The sequence below is a fragment of the Mustela lutreola genome, chromosome 5, assembly GCF_030435805.1.
Source record: "Mustela lutreola isolate mMusLut2 chromosome 5, mMusLut2.pri, whole genome shotgun sequence".
Taxonomy (NCBI): Eukaryota; Metazoa; Chordata; class Mammalia; order Carnivora; family Mustelidae; genus Mustela; species Mustela lutreola.
In genome coordinates, this window is record NC_081294.1 from 120,395,113 (window position 1) to 120,413,119 (window position 18,007).

General features: G+C 33.6%; 1 protein-coding gene across 5 annotated transcripts in view; it reads right to left on the bottom strand.

Moving 5' to 3' along the window:
• SKIC3 (SKI3 subunit of superkiller complex) overlaps window positions 1-18,007 on the bottom strand; it is a 136,304-nt gene that overhangs the window by 12,860 nt on the left and 105,437 nt on the right. For all 5 annotated transcript variants that reach the window (XM_059175497.1, XM_059175500.1, XM_059175498.1 and 2 more), the window contains 8 exons: window positions 17,560-17,683; window positions 16,552-16,773; window positions 15,464-15,536; window positions 13,706-13,759; window positions 13,404-13,515; window positions 9,711-9,839; window positions 6,247-6,368; window positions 4,328-4,486 (listed from right to left, as the gene is read on the bottom strand). In XM_059175497.1, coding sequence (XP_059031480.1) covers window positions 4,328-4,486; window positions 6,247-6,368; window positions 9,711-9,839; window positions 13,404-13,515; window positions 13,706-13,759; window positions 15,464-15,536; window positions 16,552-16,773; window positions 17,560-17,683 — 995 coding nt within the window. The remainder of the gene's footprint in view (window positions 1-4,327; window positions 4,487-6,246; window positions 6,369-9,710; window positions 9,840-13,403; window positions 13,516-13,705; window positions 13,760-15,463; window positions 15,537-16,551; window positions 16,774-17,559; window positions 17,684-18,007) is intronic.

An 18,007-nucleotide genomic window follows, 5' to 3' on the forward strand; every position in this document is an offset into this window, starting at 1 on the left:
GGGAGGGAGACAAACCATAAGTGACTCTTAATCTCACAAAACAAACTGAGGGTTGCTGGGGGGAGGGGGTTTGGGAGAAGGGGGTAGGATTATGGACATTGGGGAGGGTATGTGCTTTAGTGAGTGCTGTGAAGTGTGTAAACCTGGTGATTCACAGACCTGTATCCCTGGGGATAAAAATATATGTTTATAAAAAATAAAAAATTAATTAAAAAAGAAAAAAAAATAGCCATTCTGATGGGAGAAGATATTTGCAAACGACATATCAGATAAAGGACTAGTGTCCAAAATCTATAAAGAACTTAGCAAACTCAACACCCAAAGAACAAATAATCCAATCAAGAAATGGGCAGAGGACATGAACAGACATTTCTGCAAAGAAGACATCCAGATGGCCAACAGACACATGAAAAAGTGCTCCACATCACTCGGCATCAGGGAAATACAAATCAAAACCACAATGAGATATCACCTCACACCAGTCAGAATGGCTAAAATCTACAAGTCAGGAAATGACAGATGCTGGCGAGGATGTGGAGAAAGGGGAACCTTCCTACACTGTTGGTGGGAATGCAAGCTGGTGCAACCGCTCTGGAAAACAGCATGGAGGTTCCTCAAAATGTTGAAAATAGAACTGCCCTATGACCCAGCAATTGCACTACTGGGTATTTACCCTAAAGATACAAATGTAGTGATCCGAAGGGGCACGTGCACCCGAATGTTTATAGCAACATTGTCCACAATAGCCAAACTATGGAAAGAACCTAGATGTCCATCAACAGATGAATGGATCAAGAAGATGTGGTATATATACACAATGGAATACTATGCAGCCATCAAAAGAAATGAAATCTTGCCATTTGCGACAACGTGGATGGAACTAGAGCGTATCATGCTTAGCAAAATAAGTCAAGCGGAGAAAGACAACTATCATATGATCTCCCTGATATGAGGAAGTGGTGATGCAACATGGGGGCTTAAGTGGGTAGGAGAAGAATCAATGAAACAAGATGGGATTGGGAGGGAGACAAACCATAAGTGACTCTTAATCTCACAAAACAAACTGAGGGTTGCTGGGAGGAGGGGGGTTGGAAGAAGGGGGGTGGGGTTATGGACAATGGGGAGGGTATGTGCTTTGGTGAGTGCTGTGAAGTGTGTAAACCTGGTGATTCACAGACCTGTACCCCTGGGGATAAAAATATATGTTTATAAAAAATTAAAAATAAAAAAAAAATAGCCATTCTGATAGATGTCCCCTCAAAAGATCTGTTAAAACTCAATATCCATTCATGATAGGAAACAAATATTTTATCTTTTAATCAATTTAGAATAGAAGAAAACTTCCTTAATCTGGTGTGTGTATATATATATATATATATATATATATATATATATATATATATATCAAATAAAACCTACGGAAAAAAAATACTTAATTATGAAATACTTAAATTATGAAATTATGAATAGTAAATGCTTTCTGCGTTAAGTTGAGAATAAGAATGTTCACTTGTCTTACCACCACTTCTATTTAACACTCTATTCAAGGTTCCAAACAGTGCATTATGGCAAGAAAAAAAAATCAATATACAAATACTGGAAAGAAAAAGTAGAGCTTTATTATTCACAAATGACCTAATTGTGTATACAGAAAACTTAAATCATTTTCAAAAAACAGGTGAATTCAGCAAGGTTGTTGAGGGTCAACATATAAATTATATCAACTGAATTTCCAAGTGTTTGGGGTTGACATACGAGAAAAAAATACCATTTATAATCAAACAAAAAATATCAACTATCTATACAATGAAAATTATAAAACACCACTGAGAAAAATTTAGAACCCAAATAATTTGAGGAAAATACCACATTTGTGGATATATAAACTCAGTAGTATTACTTTATCAATCCTCCCCAAATTAAGCCACAGGTTCATTCAATTCCAACCAAGATCCTAGCGGGGCTTTTGTTTGTGGGGGAAGGAGGCAGGGTAATTGACAATTTATACATAATTGCGACAATCCTAAATGACTTTAGGCACGTGAAGGAGAACAAAAAAAGTCGGAGGTCTTAATATTACCTCCACACATAAAAACTAATTATAAAGTTATAAGCAAGAAGAAAAAATAGATAAAGGAAAAGAAGAGGGAACCCTATAAGACCTACAGATACAGTCAGCTGATTTATGACAAAAGCATCACTACAGTTCAGTGGGGACAGAATGGTCTTTTCAAAGAATGATGCTGGGACAATGTGATACACCTAAGAAAGGAATGGACCTGGATCCTGCAACATTAACAAAAATTAATCCTGGATGGATTATATACTTAACATATGAAGGGGAAAACAGAAATTTCTAAAGGAAAACAGAAAAATATCTTTAGGCACTTAAGTAAGCAAAGCGTTCTTAAATAGAACATTTCAATAAAGCATTGACCAATAAAAAAATGGTAAGCTAGATTTCATTAAATTTTAGAACTATTCATCAAAAAATAATATTGACAGAATGCTAAGCCAAGGTACAGACGTGAGAAAATACATGCAACACAAAGACCCAAAATGTGCTTTAATCCAGGAAATACAATCAATTCCAAAAATCACCCAAAAAACAGCCCATGAAAAATAAAAGAAAAGGCACTTTAAAAGAGGATATCCAAAGGTTCAAGAAACATGAAAAGTGGCTCAACATCATTAGTCAGGTACATTCAAGTTAAAACTACCACAGGATATTATTACCTACCTATCTACTGAAAAGGGAAAAATTAACCACATCTAGCTATATAAGCATTGGAACGCTTGGAATCTGCTGGTGGGAAAATCAGATGGACAATCATTTCAGAAGACTGTTTGACAGGATCTACTAGAGTAAACACACATGACCCTTATTACTCACTGAAAGACATAGGTAAGGACGGACATAACATTACTCATGATAGCCAAAACCTGGAAAAAAAACAAATATCCACCAAGGGTATATTCATAAGATGAAATGGAAAAATTATGGCTACATGAAACTAAATGAGTACCATACATATGACACTGAATGAAACTAACCAGATACAAAAGAATCGTCCGTTTACGTGATGTTTAAAAACAGGCAAAACTAGAAAGAAGTGACAGAAGTCAAAATAGTTCTCCTTTTTATTTGAAGTAGGGAAAAATCAAAGAGAAAGGCACTAGGTTATTGGAAATAGGAAACTAGGAATAACCTAGGCTATTGGAAATAACCTAGAGAGGCAACTAGGTTATTGGAAATGTTCTGTATCTTGGTATAGGTGGCAGTTAAGGCATATATGTAAGTAAAAAATGTAATGAATGGTACTTTTAAGATTCTTAATACTCTATCCTTTGTGAATTATATCATAATATGAAAGAAAACACATGCTACCTCTTAAGACTCGACTTCCTATAGAGTTTACCTTTTAATTTTTCCCTTTTAGTTTGACAAGGTATTTTTCCTCTTGATGAAGAACAGGAAATCATCAGTATCCATCTGACCTTAGAATTAAATTATCTTAACTCTCTTATGGCAAACTTTAAGAAAGGGGGGGGGGGAAGCACCATCTTTTTCCAGTGATTAGAGTAAAATACCAGGTTTAGCTTGCATAATCCAACTCATTATGCTACTAGATAATCTTTTAAAGCAGGAACATCAAAAAGTTGTTTATGATGAAAGATCAAAATGAAGAACAAATTATAGTAAAATAAGTTACTATTAAATCAACATTAAAAAAACCCCTTTGATACTTTCTCTGGAGCACATAGGAAACTACAGTAAGCTGGATACAATAATTACATGTTTTTGTGTTTTAACATCAATAAGAATAAAGTACATGGAGATCATCATGTGTTTGTCATTGTAGATAACCAGAGGCAGCTAAAAGGAAGCTCTGTTGACTGAGGCATCAATAACTATTTCCAAAAAACACTAAATAACCATTAAAATCCTGTATATGAGTTGAGAAAAACCATACAAATCCTCTCTAAAGGGAGAGTTAACACCATTATGACAAAATGTTTGAGACACTCTTTAGCTTTCTTATATCAACACCATGTAAAAGACAGTATTCTCAATATTGTTTTAAATGGAGGAAATTTATAATCAACAACTTAAAAAGCTTTGAAGTACTGTAGCAGCAGATCCTAAATTAGTATTAAACTTCCTTAGTCTCCCTAATCACAATACAATGTACTTTAAATCTTGAAAATAAAAGATATATGGTTAAGTTTAAAGGCAAGACAAATAAAATGGGGCTTAATGCCTGCCTTCATCTAGAATCATGAAGTATTCTAACTCAGGCCTCATGTAAGGAAGGAAGAAATTTACCTGCCATGCTGGAACAGAAGTTGAGTTGGACATGACTGTTTTTTGCAACTCTTCAAGGACGGCATCTGGGAGAGGGTTTTGTGACTCCAGGAGTAGTTTACACTGAACTTGTCTCAAAAGTAAGATAACAGCTGGCTGATCAGGGTTACTTTTTAAATTCTAAAAATTAAACACCAAAATAGAAATAGATCAAATAGATTCTTGAATATTAAGTGGCAATTAAACTATTCTCCATGTTGGAAAAAAAAATCCGAATTTAACCTTTCCTTAATAAAAAAATAAAGAACTGCAAAAGTAAAATAAATAAAACAATGAACATCTTGAGAATATCAAACTCCACATTTAAATTAAAATTGATAATGCCATTATTGTAGTTTTTAGGTCATTTTAGATTCAGTTTGTCTCTTTGACTTGTTTTATTCTCAGGTGATATCCTGAAAACCTTGAGTTCTGAATGTAAATGGGTGAATTAAGAAAATATGAAATTAACAGTGAAAGCTAACACTATTCCTTATTGGAAGGAACTCTACCAGAAGAGCTATAGTTTTTTGTTTTTTTGTTTGTTTTGGTTACTGGTTTTTTTTTTTTCCTTTTTCAATCTCTTCACAAAGATATTCATTAGATGTCCTTCTCTAGGCATACACTTTCCAAACACTGTTAAGAGAAACGACCCATTTACCCACCTCCCTAAGCCATTATTTATCCACAAACACACATATATATAGAATTATATATGTGTATCTCCTTGCTAAATATATGTATACAGATGGATATATGTATACTTCGAAGAAGTTTATGTAAGTTCTCTAAACAAGCCTTTCACTACTATTCTAAACATTTCTTTCTTTATTGCTTATCCCTCAATAACATACTTTACCTTTTTAAATTAAGTCATAGTCTTAAATATATGTGATTGCTTTCTTCTAAGAAACTGGAACAAAAAATGGTAAGATTCATAAAAGTATCCCTTATTCTGTCAGAGAGAGTATAGCAACAGTCAGTTGCTTATTAAACACTAACTGCATAATACTAATCTGTCCTGAATTTAGATGGAATTTCATAAATAAAAGAGAAAATTTAACACTCTGCTTTTCAGAGAATTCAAACACCAAAGGGATGTTGGAAGATCCATTCTTCCTTCTCCTAAAATCCATCTCCTCCCACACCCCTGCCCCCCCGAAAAAAAAAAAAACTTCTAGAAAGAAAATACAACTCGACTTGGTAAACATTTATGAAAAAAGGTATTTTCAGGAAAAGTGATGTTTAAAACTTGCATTATCCACTCAATTATTTCTGAATAGATTTATGAAACTGATTTATTCATTGAATACATATTTATTGAGCCTCTACTATGTGTTAGGCAAGGTGCTAAGGATTTACGCACAGAGCCTACAATCCAGGTATATAAAAGGTAACTACTAGGTAGCACCAATTGCTCACTAAATTTTCATTGTCTTTATGTGGTTAGAGCTTTAGAAAAATACAGAGATGATAGAAAATAGACCAATCTGAAGGCAGTAACCAGAAATCAAAGGAAAATATGTCCTCCATAATGGTATCCTCCTCAACAAAGATCTGTTAAGTCCTTGAGTTCTAGAGTCACACAAAAGTGAGCTCAAATGGCAACTCAATCATTTTCTAGCTGTGAACTCTTGTGCAAATTACTTGCCATCTCTAAGCCTTGGTTTACTCATTTATAAAAAGGGGATAATAATATTTATGTCATATGTTCCTGTGAAATTCAAATACAAGCTGCTAAATGGACTGACTGGCTTACAGGTCGTCGCCGTCGTCATCATCACCAACACCACCACCGCCACCACCATATGCCCCTTAAATAACATGCATTCCAGGTTTAATGTTATCTTCGGAGTAGGATAAGAATCCATAAATCTCAATGCTCAATTTCACAGTAATACCTTTGTGCAGAGGGTTTCAGCTTCAGATGTTCTTCCTGTGTCCATTAGACCAGTGACAGCCTGGGAGAGACACCACTTTTCCAGAGATTGGTTATAATCCTTAAGGAATTCTTTGTCTTTAACTGTTAACAAAAATGTTAATGTTACTTTCTTCTGCGATTTATAATGTGTTCTCAGCAGAGAAGTTAGTTGCTAAGAAGTATTACAATTAGACTTATCATCATAGACAGTATTTTAAAACTTACAGTTTTTTAAAACTTACAGGAATACCACAGACTACCCTAGTAGGTGTCAGGTTTCTGAAAAGTTTCATGGTAGGAGCATTTGTGGTTGAAGAAGTTAAAAACTTTACAGACTTGTGATTTACATAAAAAAATCACTTTATAGTAAAACTAAAAATAATTGAAAAAATTAAATATTTACTGCGATATAATTGACATACAATAAATTACACATTTGCACATATTCAAGCTATACAACTATGAACCATCACTATAATCAAGATAATGAACATACTCATCAACATGGAGAGTTTCGCCCTACCCCTTTGTAATCATTTCTGTCCCCAGCATACCTCTCCTTTTACGTCTATCCCCAGGCAACCACTATTTTCAGACACAATGGATCAGTTTGCATTTTCTAAAACTTCACATAAATGGAATCATAAAGTATAGACACTTTGTCTAGCACCTTCACAACTATAAACATAGTAAATTACATTTCTACAGGTAAAGCGGCTTTATATTCCTAGGATAAACCCCACTTGATTATGATGTATTGTTACCTTTTTTATGTGTTGTTGGATTTGAATTGCTATGGTTTGTTACAAATTTCTGCATGTGTAGTTCCTTCCACAGTATTCCTGTTAAAGTCTTTGCCTGGTTTTGGTGACAGAGTAATGCTGGCCTCACAGAAGAACTACCAACTTTTCTATTTTGGGAAAGGGTTTGTATAGAACTGGTATTATTTCTTCCTCAAATGTTTGGCAGAATTAATCAATGAAGCCTTCTGGTCCTGGAGTTTTCTTTGTGGAAAGATTTTTATCTATAAATTCAGTGTCTTTAACAGATACAAAGCTGTTCAGTTTATTTACTTCTTCATAAGTGAGATTTGTATCTTTTAAGGAATTTGTCCAGTTCATCCAAATTGCCAAATTTAATGGTGTAAACTTGTTCACAAGGTCCTCTGATTAGCCTTTAAATATCGCTATAGTGATGTACCCACTTTCATTCCTGATGTCTGGCTAGAGGCTTATCAATCTACTGATCTTCTAAAAGAAATAGTTTTTTTAAAAAATTATTTTTATTAACATATAATGTATTATTAGCCCCAAGGTACAGGTCTGTGAATCATCAGGCTGACACATTTCACAGCACTCACCACATCACATACCCTACCCAATGTCTATAACCCAACCACCCTCTCCCTAACTCCCTCCCTCCAGCAGCCCTCAGTTTTGTGAGATTAAGAGTTTCCCTCCTGATCCCTTGTTTCATTTTTTCCTTCCCTACCCCTGCACTGCCTCTCAAATTCCTTGTATCAGAGAGATTGAAAGAACTAGTTTTCACTTTTGTTGATTATGTTTCTACTAGATTCACCGATTGCTACTATTTATTATTTCTTTTTTTTTGCTTACTTTGAGTATAAATTCTTCCTCCTTTTTCTAATTCTTAAGGAGAAGCTGAGATCACTGACTTGAAGGCTTTCTTATTTTCTAATGTAGACATCTAATCTATAAATTTCCTGGGAGCAGTGCTTTAATAGCACTGCAGAACTTTGAAATGTCTTTTCCCTTCTCATTCAGTTCAAAGTATTTTCTAACTTCCTTTCTGGCTTATTCTTTGAACTGGATTACTTACTTTCTAAATACTTGGGAATTTTCCAGGTATTTTTCTGTTACTCCCTTTTAATTGAATTCTATTATATTAAGATAATGTTTTCTACATATGATTTGAATCCTTTTAAATTTATTTAGAACTTCTTATGGTCCATAAGACATGTAGGTAGACGTTCTGTGGGCACTTGACACTGCTGTTATTAGAAGTATTCCATAAATGTCAATTAGGTCAGTTTAGTTGACAGTGTTGTTCAAGTCTTTATTATACCTTTACTGATTTTTTTGTTCAATTGTTCTGTCAATTATCAAAAGAAGAGCACTGACTCTCTAACTATGTAATTGTGGATCTGTCTGTCCCTCCTTTCAATTCTGTAAGTTTTTAGCTCATACATTTTTCCACAAGTATCTTTTTTTCTACCTATCTTGTTATGAAATGCAATGCTGATTTTGTGTATTTTGAAACTGTTACTTAGCACATAAATGCTTAGCACTGTTATGTCCTCTCAATGAGTTGATTCCATTATGAAATGACCTTTCTTATCATTGGCAATATCATTTGTCTGAACTTAGCACTGCCATTCCAACCCTCTTTTGATTAGTGTTGGCATGGTATATCTTTTTCCAATCTTTTACTTTTTAGGCTATTTTTGTCTTTACATTTAAATATAAATTTATATTTTGGCTATGTTTCTTTTAGGCAGTATATAGTTGGCTCTTGCTCTTTTATTCAATCTGAGAGTTTCTGCCTTTCAATTGGGGTGTTTAGGCCATTTAACTTGACTATAGATATGGTTGGGCTTAACTCTAATGTGCTACTTGTCTTCTGTCTTATCTAAAGTCTTTGTTCCCTTTTCCTCTTCTTGGAATTATTTTTTACAATTTCCTTTTATCTACCTTGGTGGCTTATTAGCTATAACTTTATTTATTTAGTATCTACTTTACATTTTAAAGTATTCATCTTTAATCTGATGCAGTCTACTTTAAGTAATAAATATCTTCACATACAGTATAAAAATCTTACAACAGAGTATTTCCATTTCTCCTACTGTTCTTTGAGCTATTGTTGTAATATGTGCTTTATACAGTCAATTACATTTTAAAGAGATTTCTAATGTGTCACGTGTGGATCTATTTCTTTTTTTTTTAAATTGTTTTCAGTGTTCCAAAATTAATTGCTTGTGCACCACACCTAGTGCTCCATGCAGTATGTGCTCTCCACAATACCCACCCCAAGGCTCACCCCAGTTCCCACCCTCCACCTCCAAAACCCTCAGTTTGTCTCTCAGAGTCCACAGTCTCTCATTGTGGATCTGTTTCTATTGATTGATTTATTTGATTATGGGTGGTACTTTTCTATCTCTTTGCATGGGTATTAAGTTTTAACTGAATACGAGACATTGTAGAATTCTGAACATTTTTGTATTCCTGTAATGTTTTGGAGCTTTGTTCTATATGCAGCTCAGCCTCTAGGACATGATTTCATCTTTTCAAGACTTGTTTTTAAGCTTTGTCAGATGAGATCATTCAGCCTTTAGTGTGGGGCTAATTATGCCCACTACTTTTTGCAATATCCTTCTGAGTACTGTAGCCTGAATTCATTATGTATAAAATGTGTTTGTAAACTTACTTGAAGCGGAAACAGCAGATAACAGCGCCAAGTACAGATCCATTCTCTTTGGCTGAGTATTGTTCACTAAAGCCAGTTTATCATCAGCATGACAGGCTGCCATCAGCCCAGCCCAGACAGCAGGATCCCCTAAACATAAAGAATATGGTTTGAGGTCTTGTTATTATCAACATATTGCTAAAAAATTATCCAAAGTGAGACTAAGAGTTTATAGATACCAAAAAATTAAATTAAAATTAAAAATAAATTCTATCTGTAGAAAAAAAATCCATTTTCTGTATTTTTTAAAAAAGAATTTATTTATTTATTTGACAGACAGAGATCACAACTAGGCAAAGAGGCAGGCAGAGAGAGAAAGAAGAAAGCAGGCTGCCTGGTGAGCAGAAAGCCCAATGCAGGGCTTGATCCCAGGACCCTGGGATCATGACCTGAGACAAAGGCAGAAGAGGCTTTAACCCACTGAGCCACTCAGGCACCCCCCAAAAAATCCATTTTCTTAAAGGAAACTAATTTATACTTCTTTTCAGACAATACATTACTATCCTTCAAGATCTGCCTTTTTTTCAAAATACAGTGAGAATAAGAAATATTCTATTAAGTTCTCCCATGGCTGGTTAGCTCAGATGCCTAGAGTACTGTGCTACTGTGAAAAAGTCAATTATATTTACTTTCATTGGACACCAAGGGCAAGTCTCAAAGAGACACATATGGTCATCATCCAAACCCTGTATTAAAGGTTCAATCATAGAAAAGGCAAGATAATACTATTTCTCAGTTTTTAAGAAAAGTTTGAGCCAAGGGAAAAGCTCACAACAACTCCATTTACCTATGTTCTAACAGCCAAGCATAAAGTTATTTTATCATTCCAAGTGAAGCAATTCTAGGATTATACAGCTCTTCACTGATTTGATCTTTCCTTTCCTTCACATCTTGACAGCAGCTTCAGGGGAGGGGGGCAAGAAGCAGACTGAGGTAGTACTAATATAGATTATGCATACAGGTGCCTCTTTTTTAAAAAGGTACTTGCAAAAAGAAGGTGAAAAAGAATTTAGAACTTAGGAGTTTTTATTTTTTGGTCTTTTATAAGTCATATTTTGTAGGTTAGTATTTGCACGGTCAGTATCTTAGTTCTGCTACGCTAAAAAAAAAAAAAAAAAGCAAAAAACAAATAATCCTGGGGTCCCTGGATGGTTCAGTTAGTGGAGCATGCAACTCTTGTTGATCTCAAGATTGAGAGCTTAAGCCCCATAATGGGTGCAAAGATTACTTTGAAATCTTCAAAAACAAACAAACAACAACAAACAAACAGACACTAATTTTAAAATCCCACAGGGGTGCAAATTAACAATATAGTCATTTAAACAAAAATTTTAGCTTAATTTTCCTATTTAACTGTTCCATCTAGTACATACCTCTATTAAATGTCTGAAATGTCTATCTGTTTTACATACAGAAGATCAGTATTATGTTAATAGTACAGGAGTCATTAGAAATCTTAGATAAAATATCTTTTTAAAAAATTAAATGCATATCTTCATATTATAAAATAATTTCTACCCAAAACAATGACGAGCTTATTTTATTTTATTTTATTTTTTAAAGATTTTATTTATTTATTTGACAGAGAGAAATCACAAGTAGTCGGAGAGATAGGCAGAGAGAGAGAGAGGGAAGCAGGCTCCCTGCTGAGCAGAGAGCCCGATGCGGGACTCGATCCCAGGACGCTAAGATCATGACCTGAGCCGAAGGCAGCGGCTTAACCCACTGAGCCACCCAGGTGTCCCAACGAGCTTATTTTAAATAATGAAAGACAGAATCGAACTCCAGAATAATGAAATGGGGACCATTCCTTAGAATTCATGAGATCTGATTATTGTATAATGAAACACAAGTGACTAAGTCTTAGATCTGAGATTTTAGTTTTAACAATGCAACTAATTAAATGTGTGCCAGCTTTCTCTTTGGGACTCATTTTTCTATAAAACAAGGCAAGTGAACTAGATGATGGCTCAGGTGTCATCAGGCCTAAAACCCCAAATTCCAAATGAATTTCTGAATATTAACTTATTTCTAAGATTAAGTGAAGAACTCCTTTTAGGGATCTTAAGGTATAGTTTTAATTTCAGGAGGAAGGAAATGGATATTAGCTGGCTGTAATTTCTCCTGTCACAATTCAGAAGAATCATTGCTTTCATTAGCTTTTCCGTAAGTAATCAGCAACTCAAATTTCTTATGAAACCAAGTGATAATATGTATATACTATGAGCCTAAAAATTTTTAAATATAATTTGCTAAAAATACCTTCTAATATCACAGAAGCACTAACCTAGCAGAAACTGGATTTTTCTAATTTAATTCTAAATTCTTGGGATTGTTTAAATTTCTGAAAAGATTCCTTTGAATACCATCTATCAAAACTATACTTTGATATAGTTCTACAAGTTCTACAAGGACAAAGATCTACAAGGATTAAGTATATAGCTACTACCATAACTACAATTAAATTTACTTTCACTGGACTCCAAAAACAAGTCTCAAATAGGAACTCATCTTCATTACTCAATCCCTGTTGCAAGCATCTTATATGATGACTCTAATTCCTTGAGTATGTATTTCTCCAGATAATATGGGAAAAGAAGAAGATCATTATAGAAGACCTGATCTGGGCAATCTCACCTTTCTAAAGTTTATGCCACTCACACAATCAAAAGCTAACAGATCTTTTATCATTCTAGATCTATGGTAAAAATCCTTGAGAGTAATTCTATCTAATATTTTATTGAAATAACCTCTAAAAATCAAAAACTTATCCAATGTGTAACAAAGACAAATCAAAATGTTTAGGGTCTTTTTTTGTTGTTCTATTGCATAAATGAAACAAAGAATAAACAATAAGATGTTGGTCTGTCTACTTGTTTTATAAAATAATCTCTGATTTATTAAATGTTTTGCAGTTAGGGCCTTTACAATTTATTGTGAAGATAACATTGGACTTATTTTATACGATTTGTTTCCTAATGGTCCCTAGCCAAAAGCATAAGTTTTCTGACTTAACAAATGTTTGAAGTGCTCTGCAGGAAAAAATTATTTAATTCAATATCTCATATTAAAAATACTATTATATAAAAATACACACTCATGGGTATTCCAGTCCTCTAGGAATGATAATGGAAGTATATTGATGTGGTCATAGGTACTTGCTCAGTGATCAGTGTGATCAAAGACACAAAGAAAAAAAAAAAAAAAAGACACAAAGAAGAGCTACCTCAGGTGAGGTCATCACCTTGACATTCCAACAGTTACCCCAGAAGACATATCTCCACTCTTTAAGGAGCTAACTACCCATAACAATAACTAAATAACTAAATATGTTCATTAAATAATTTAGCTATAAGGGAAACCTCATTAAACCAGGTGATGGGAAACCAAAAGAAAATTACTTCTTGAAAATACACAATTCAGAGTTTCAATAAAGAGTAATAAAGTATCTTTATGCAGATATTCCTTTTAGCCTGCTTCAAGAATTGGTTATTTCTTAATTATTAGCAGTCAAATGCAAGATAATCAAATAATATGCAAAAGCTTAGAATATTTTCTTAAAATTCCCTTATTTCAAGAAATGCAAACTTTGTACCTACAGGTCACAAATGCAAAACCAGAAGAATCTGAATTAATGAAATGGATTATATTCACCTGGAGAAAGAAAAGCTGCTTTCTGAATGGTCTTTAGTGCAATATTTTTTTCAGTTTCTGCTGAACTGCTTCCCATAGCTAATTGATTTACTGCAGTGTACAGTAATGCCTTCTGCAAAAAGGAAAAAGAAGAGTGTTAACCAATTATCTTTGTAGCTTCATGACTTCCAAATTGACTAAAAATAGGACTATTATCAAGTACGATGTGACTTCCTAAACCTAGGAAGAAAAGTTATTTTACTGTTTCATAAATAATATTATTTAACAAGTAGGACATTTCCTTTGTACTGGAGAAAACTAACCTTTCCATGATTTGAGTCCAAAATATGAGCCACATTTCCTGCTATAGCACCTCCCTATAATAGAAAAAAAATATTTAGATAATTGTAAAAACTTTCATAAATAAAAATTAATACTGATAAAAATCTTTCCATTTAATTATTTGAAAAGCTGTCTAATCACATCATAACTTCCAAACTCCTGAAATATCAAATGATTACTGCTTTAAGAGACAAGTTTAGTATTTTTTTAAATTTAGTATTTTTTAAAAAAATCTTTTCTACTATGATCATTTCAACTCTACTCTTTTAAAATACTCATTAATGGTGCAAAAGTTACACAGTCTTATACCAAACACAAGTACATATTTCCTAACAATATAAAAGAAAGTGAAAGAAAGACTGAAAGAGAAAGAGAATCAGAATCCCAGAACTTATTTTAGGATTAACATGGTTTTATTCCACGGAAATATGGTATTTTAAAGTCTTCTGTAGTGCCTACTAAAATGAATAGCCAGAGCACCTTGAAGCGAATGATGGCTTCAATAACAGTCAACTCAAAACTGAAAATGAGAAAAACATATACATCATAATTTTCGTGTAGTAAATCTGAAATCCTTAATTTTTAAATTCAGTTAGAAATTTTACCTGAAAGAAAGTGAAAGTGAAAGAAAGTGAATTATGAGAATGATTTCTTTTTAACTCAGAAGTACACTGTTCTCCTAATTTTATACCGGAATTGTATCAGAAATGTCTTGCACATCATAGTTAGCATATAAAGAATGCTAAGAATAACCTTTAAAAATATGTCAATATAAAACAAATAGAAGACGGATTAAAAATAAAACAGAAAACACAGCAGAATAGAAGGAGGATTCAAGAGTTAGATCTGGGATATTCCAACACCACAAACACTAACTGGTTTTTGCACAAGTTATTTATTCTCTGTCTCAAGTATTCTCTATAAAATGGACATTAATTACAGCTACTTCATGCGGTTGTTGGGATTAAATGACAAAATATATATAATGGTTGGCACATAGTAAGTACTTCAGTCTAGTGTCTAATAATGATATTCTTTTAGGTTTTCTGAACTACTATGAGCAAAAACGGGTAGGAATAACAAAATCACACCTGCACAGACTTCAGAGAGTGGAATTATTAGATGTAATAAGTGTTCAAAACATATCAGCTACTACCATTATGTTTACCCACTAATTAAGCAACTATGAAAGGACATGGTAACCACAGAAATTAACAAAATACTTTATAGACCCCCCGAAAATATCTGGCTACTATGAACTAAAATACATAATCCTTCTTATAGAACATCAATAACTTCATGTTGAGAACTTCATGTTGAGATTCACATTTTTAGATGTTAGACATTAGCAATGTTCTAGTTCTTATTTTCTTATCTTTGAAGAGCTTTTAAATAAAACTATCTTTTGGGATTCAAAAAACCCAACAGTTATTTCTTCCTAAATGGCAACATTATAAACATAACCTAATCACATGGCCATTAACATAATTTGTATGTATTAAAAAAAAGCCCACCTACTTCTTTGTATCTTTCATAATGCCCAAAACAGTTCAATAGTACAGGAAAGAAACTCGATGTACTACTTAACAAATGACTAATAGCAAATCTGGTGAAAGAACAGAACTCCCTTGTTGCATTAGTTGTTTCTCAGAAGGATAATGCTAATATTCTAAAAACTGTATTACTTACTATATCACAAATTACTTTATCTTTTTGCCAGAATTTAGAACATTACTTACCTTTGCACTTCGGTTAGTATACTGAGCAACTACTCGGGACAACAGAGACCAAAGAGCTGGATCAGCGGGGTTACTATAGAGATCACCAAAAGCAAAAGGCTTAGATATGGGAGTCACTTTAAACCATGAAAAGTAAAAGCAACCAACATTTTATTTAGTACAATCTTGTAGACATCTAAAACAAATTCGTATTAATTGTCTATGTGTGAATGAAAGTACTTTAATTTTCAGAAAACATTATCTTCTAGATACACTAAGAGTCCTTATGAAAATAAGGAAAAATCAGCAACATGATAATTACAAAGCCTAATCTAATTAAGAAAAGCTAAGGAAATTTAGTACATTGTGTTCAAGGAAAACACAGAGATGAAAACTGTGAAAGGAAAATAAATTTCATTTAGAACACTCTACTGCTGGGGTGCCTGAGTGGTTCAGTTGGTCAAGTGTCTCACTTTTGGTTTTGTTTGTGACCTCAGGGTTGTGTGATCAAGCCCCGCCTGGGGCTCCTCACTCAGCAGTCTGCCTGAATTTCTCTCCCGCTGCCCCTCCCACACCATTCATGCACACACCCTCTCTCTCTCTCCAAAATATATAAATCTTTAAAAAAAAGAATACTTTCCTGCTGAAAAATAAAACAAATAACCACTATTGCTAGTAATAAGTGCTTTCTATTTTCTAAATTTGGAAGACATTAGTGAATGTTTGAGTGGCCAAAAAATTCCCAAAACCATCAAATTAGCATCAAATAACAAACGGACCATATCACTAACTTGAGAATAAGGAAGGACTTCTGTATTAAAATAACTTTCAGGTCTTAACTTACTGAATAAGAGCAAACTTATTCAAACTTAATGAATAAGTGCAAAATTTCTGTTCTCTTATCTTCTTATCAACTTATTTTTTTTTAAATCTTTATAGATGAAATAATGTGTATAGTCAGCTACCTGGTCCTAAGTGCCATTTCAGAAAACTACATTCTGGTTTACAAAAATATATGCTTCACTCACTTTATATTCTTAGTAAAGTCCAAATGTCAAAGATTAGCCCATCAAGTGTAATTACTCCAAGTTTACAAGTACAGCATTTACCTGTGAACAGCTTTAGACGCTTGTCTCTGCACTGCCACACTGCGGCCTTGCAGTGCATAAATCGCTGAAATGAGAAGGCACTTTGGATAATCACTGTCTTTCTCTTTGATGTGCTTCAGCAATTCATTAAGTGCCGCTTTTGAAAGTGTAGCATCCTGCATTGTCAATCCAAGAGCACAAAGGGCTTGAAGGCTTTCTGTGGTTGGTTCCTTTAAGATGGAGCTGTAAATATTTTTAGTTCTCTATTAGCCATAGTACAGTAGTCTGTAACTATTCAAACATATTTAACATTTAGTTAAAAAAAGCAATTTACTTAAGGATTTACCAAACTAAGCCCAGCTATAAAATAAATATAAAACAGATTCCTTGGCTTCTGGGGATGGCAATTTCCCTAAATGTCTAAAGCAGTTAAAAATTCCAAGGGCCTTTCTTTTCTGTTCATTATATCTAAGTTTTAAAAACAAATGTAAATAGTGTTTTGGGGGCCTGGGTTTTAGAAAAATAACTAACCAGATAACTATATAAATAACCACAGATACCATAGGTTATGATTTTGCTAATTTTTTCCAAAAACATAGAAATAGTTTCAAGTTATACTGGTATATATTTTTAAAGCTTTAATTTTAAATGAAATTTATCAGGTTAACTTGAAAAATAAAGACGAAAAAAACTCTTTGGGGACCAAAGAGGCCAAAAATTAAGCTAGTAGAACTCCCTTCATTAAAATTTTAAGATTCTACTAGATCAAGTGATCAATTACTCTTTTAAACAAATAAATAATACACACAGAGTACAGGATGGTTTTGAAGGACTGGATGGACCCAGAGCTAAGAATTAAGCCATGATCTCTAGTTTCACGTATGACCATCAGTTCACAATTTGGTCAGTCCAATCCCTTTTATTCACCAAAAGGTTCCTACAACATTAAAAACCTCCTTTTACAGTGTTCCAATTTTTAATCCAGTGTTTAATCTGGTCATGTTAAGTGCTGATGTCAACTGTACATACCATTTAAATAGCAATGTCTTGGCTACGTCCATTTTTCCTTGTTTATACTCCGTGATTGCCAGAGCTGTCAAGATATGGGCTTTGTCCCGCTCTGATTCAACAACAGACAAGGCTCTCTCATAGGCTATTATACAGAGTTGGAAACAAAACAAAACAAAATAAACACAACCCTGATTGACAAACAGTGAAATTTCTGCCTTCTTAATTCTATTTTTTTTAAAGATCTAACTAAAAATATATCTTATTGTTTCCTTATTTTCAAGAGGATGGAAAAAATTTTTAGATAATCTAACTTGGTTTAGTTGGTCCAAGGTGATCCTGGGGATATCGTTAGGATTATTGTGAGGCATCTTCTAACTTCTATCTTCGGAATCTATAGGGGAGTTTTCAAGGGATGTGAAGGCCTGCAGCCATTGAGATACCACGAACGTCCACAGTTACTGCATAC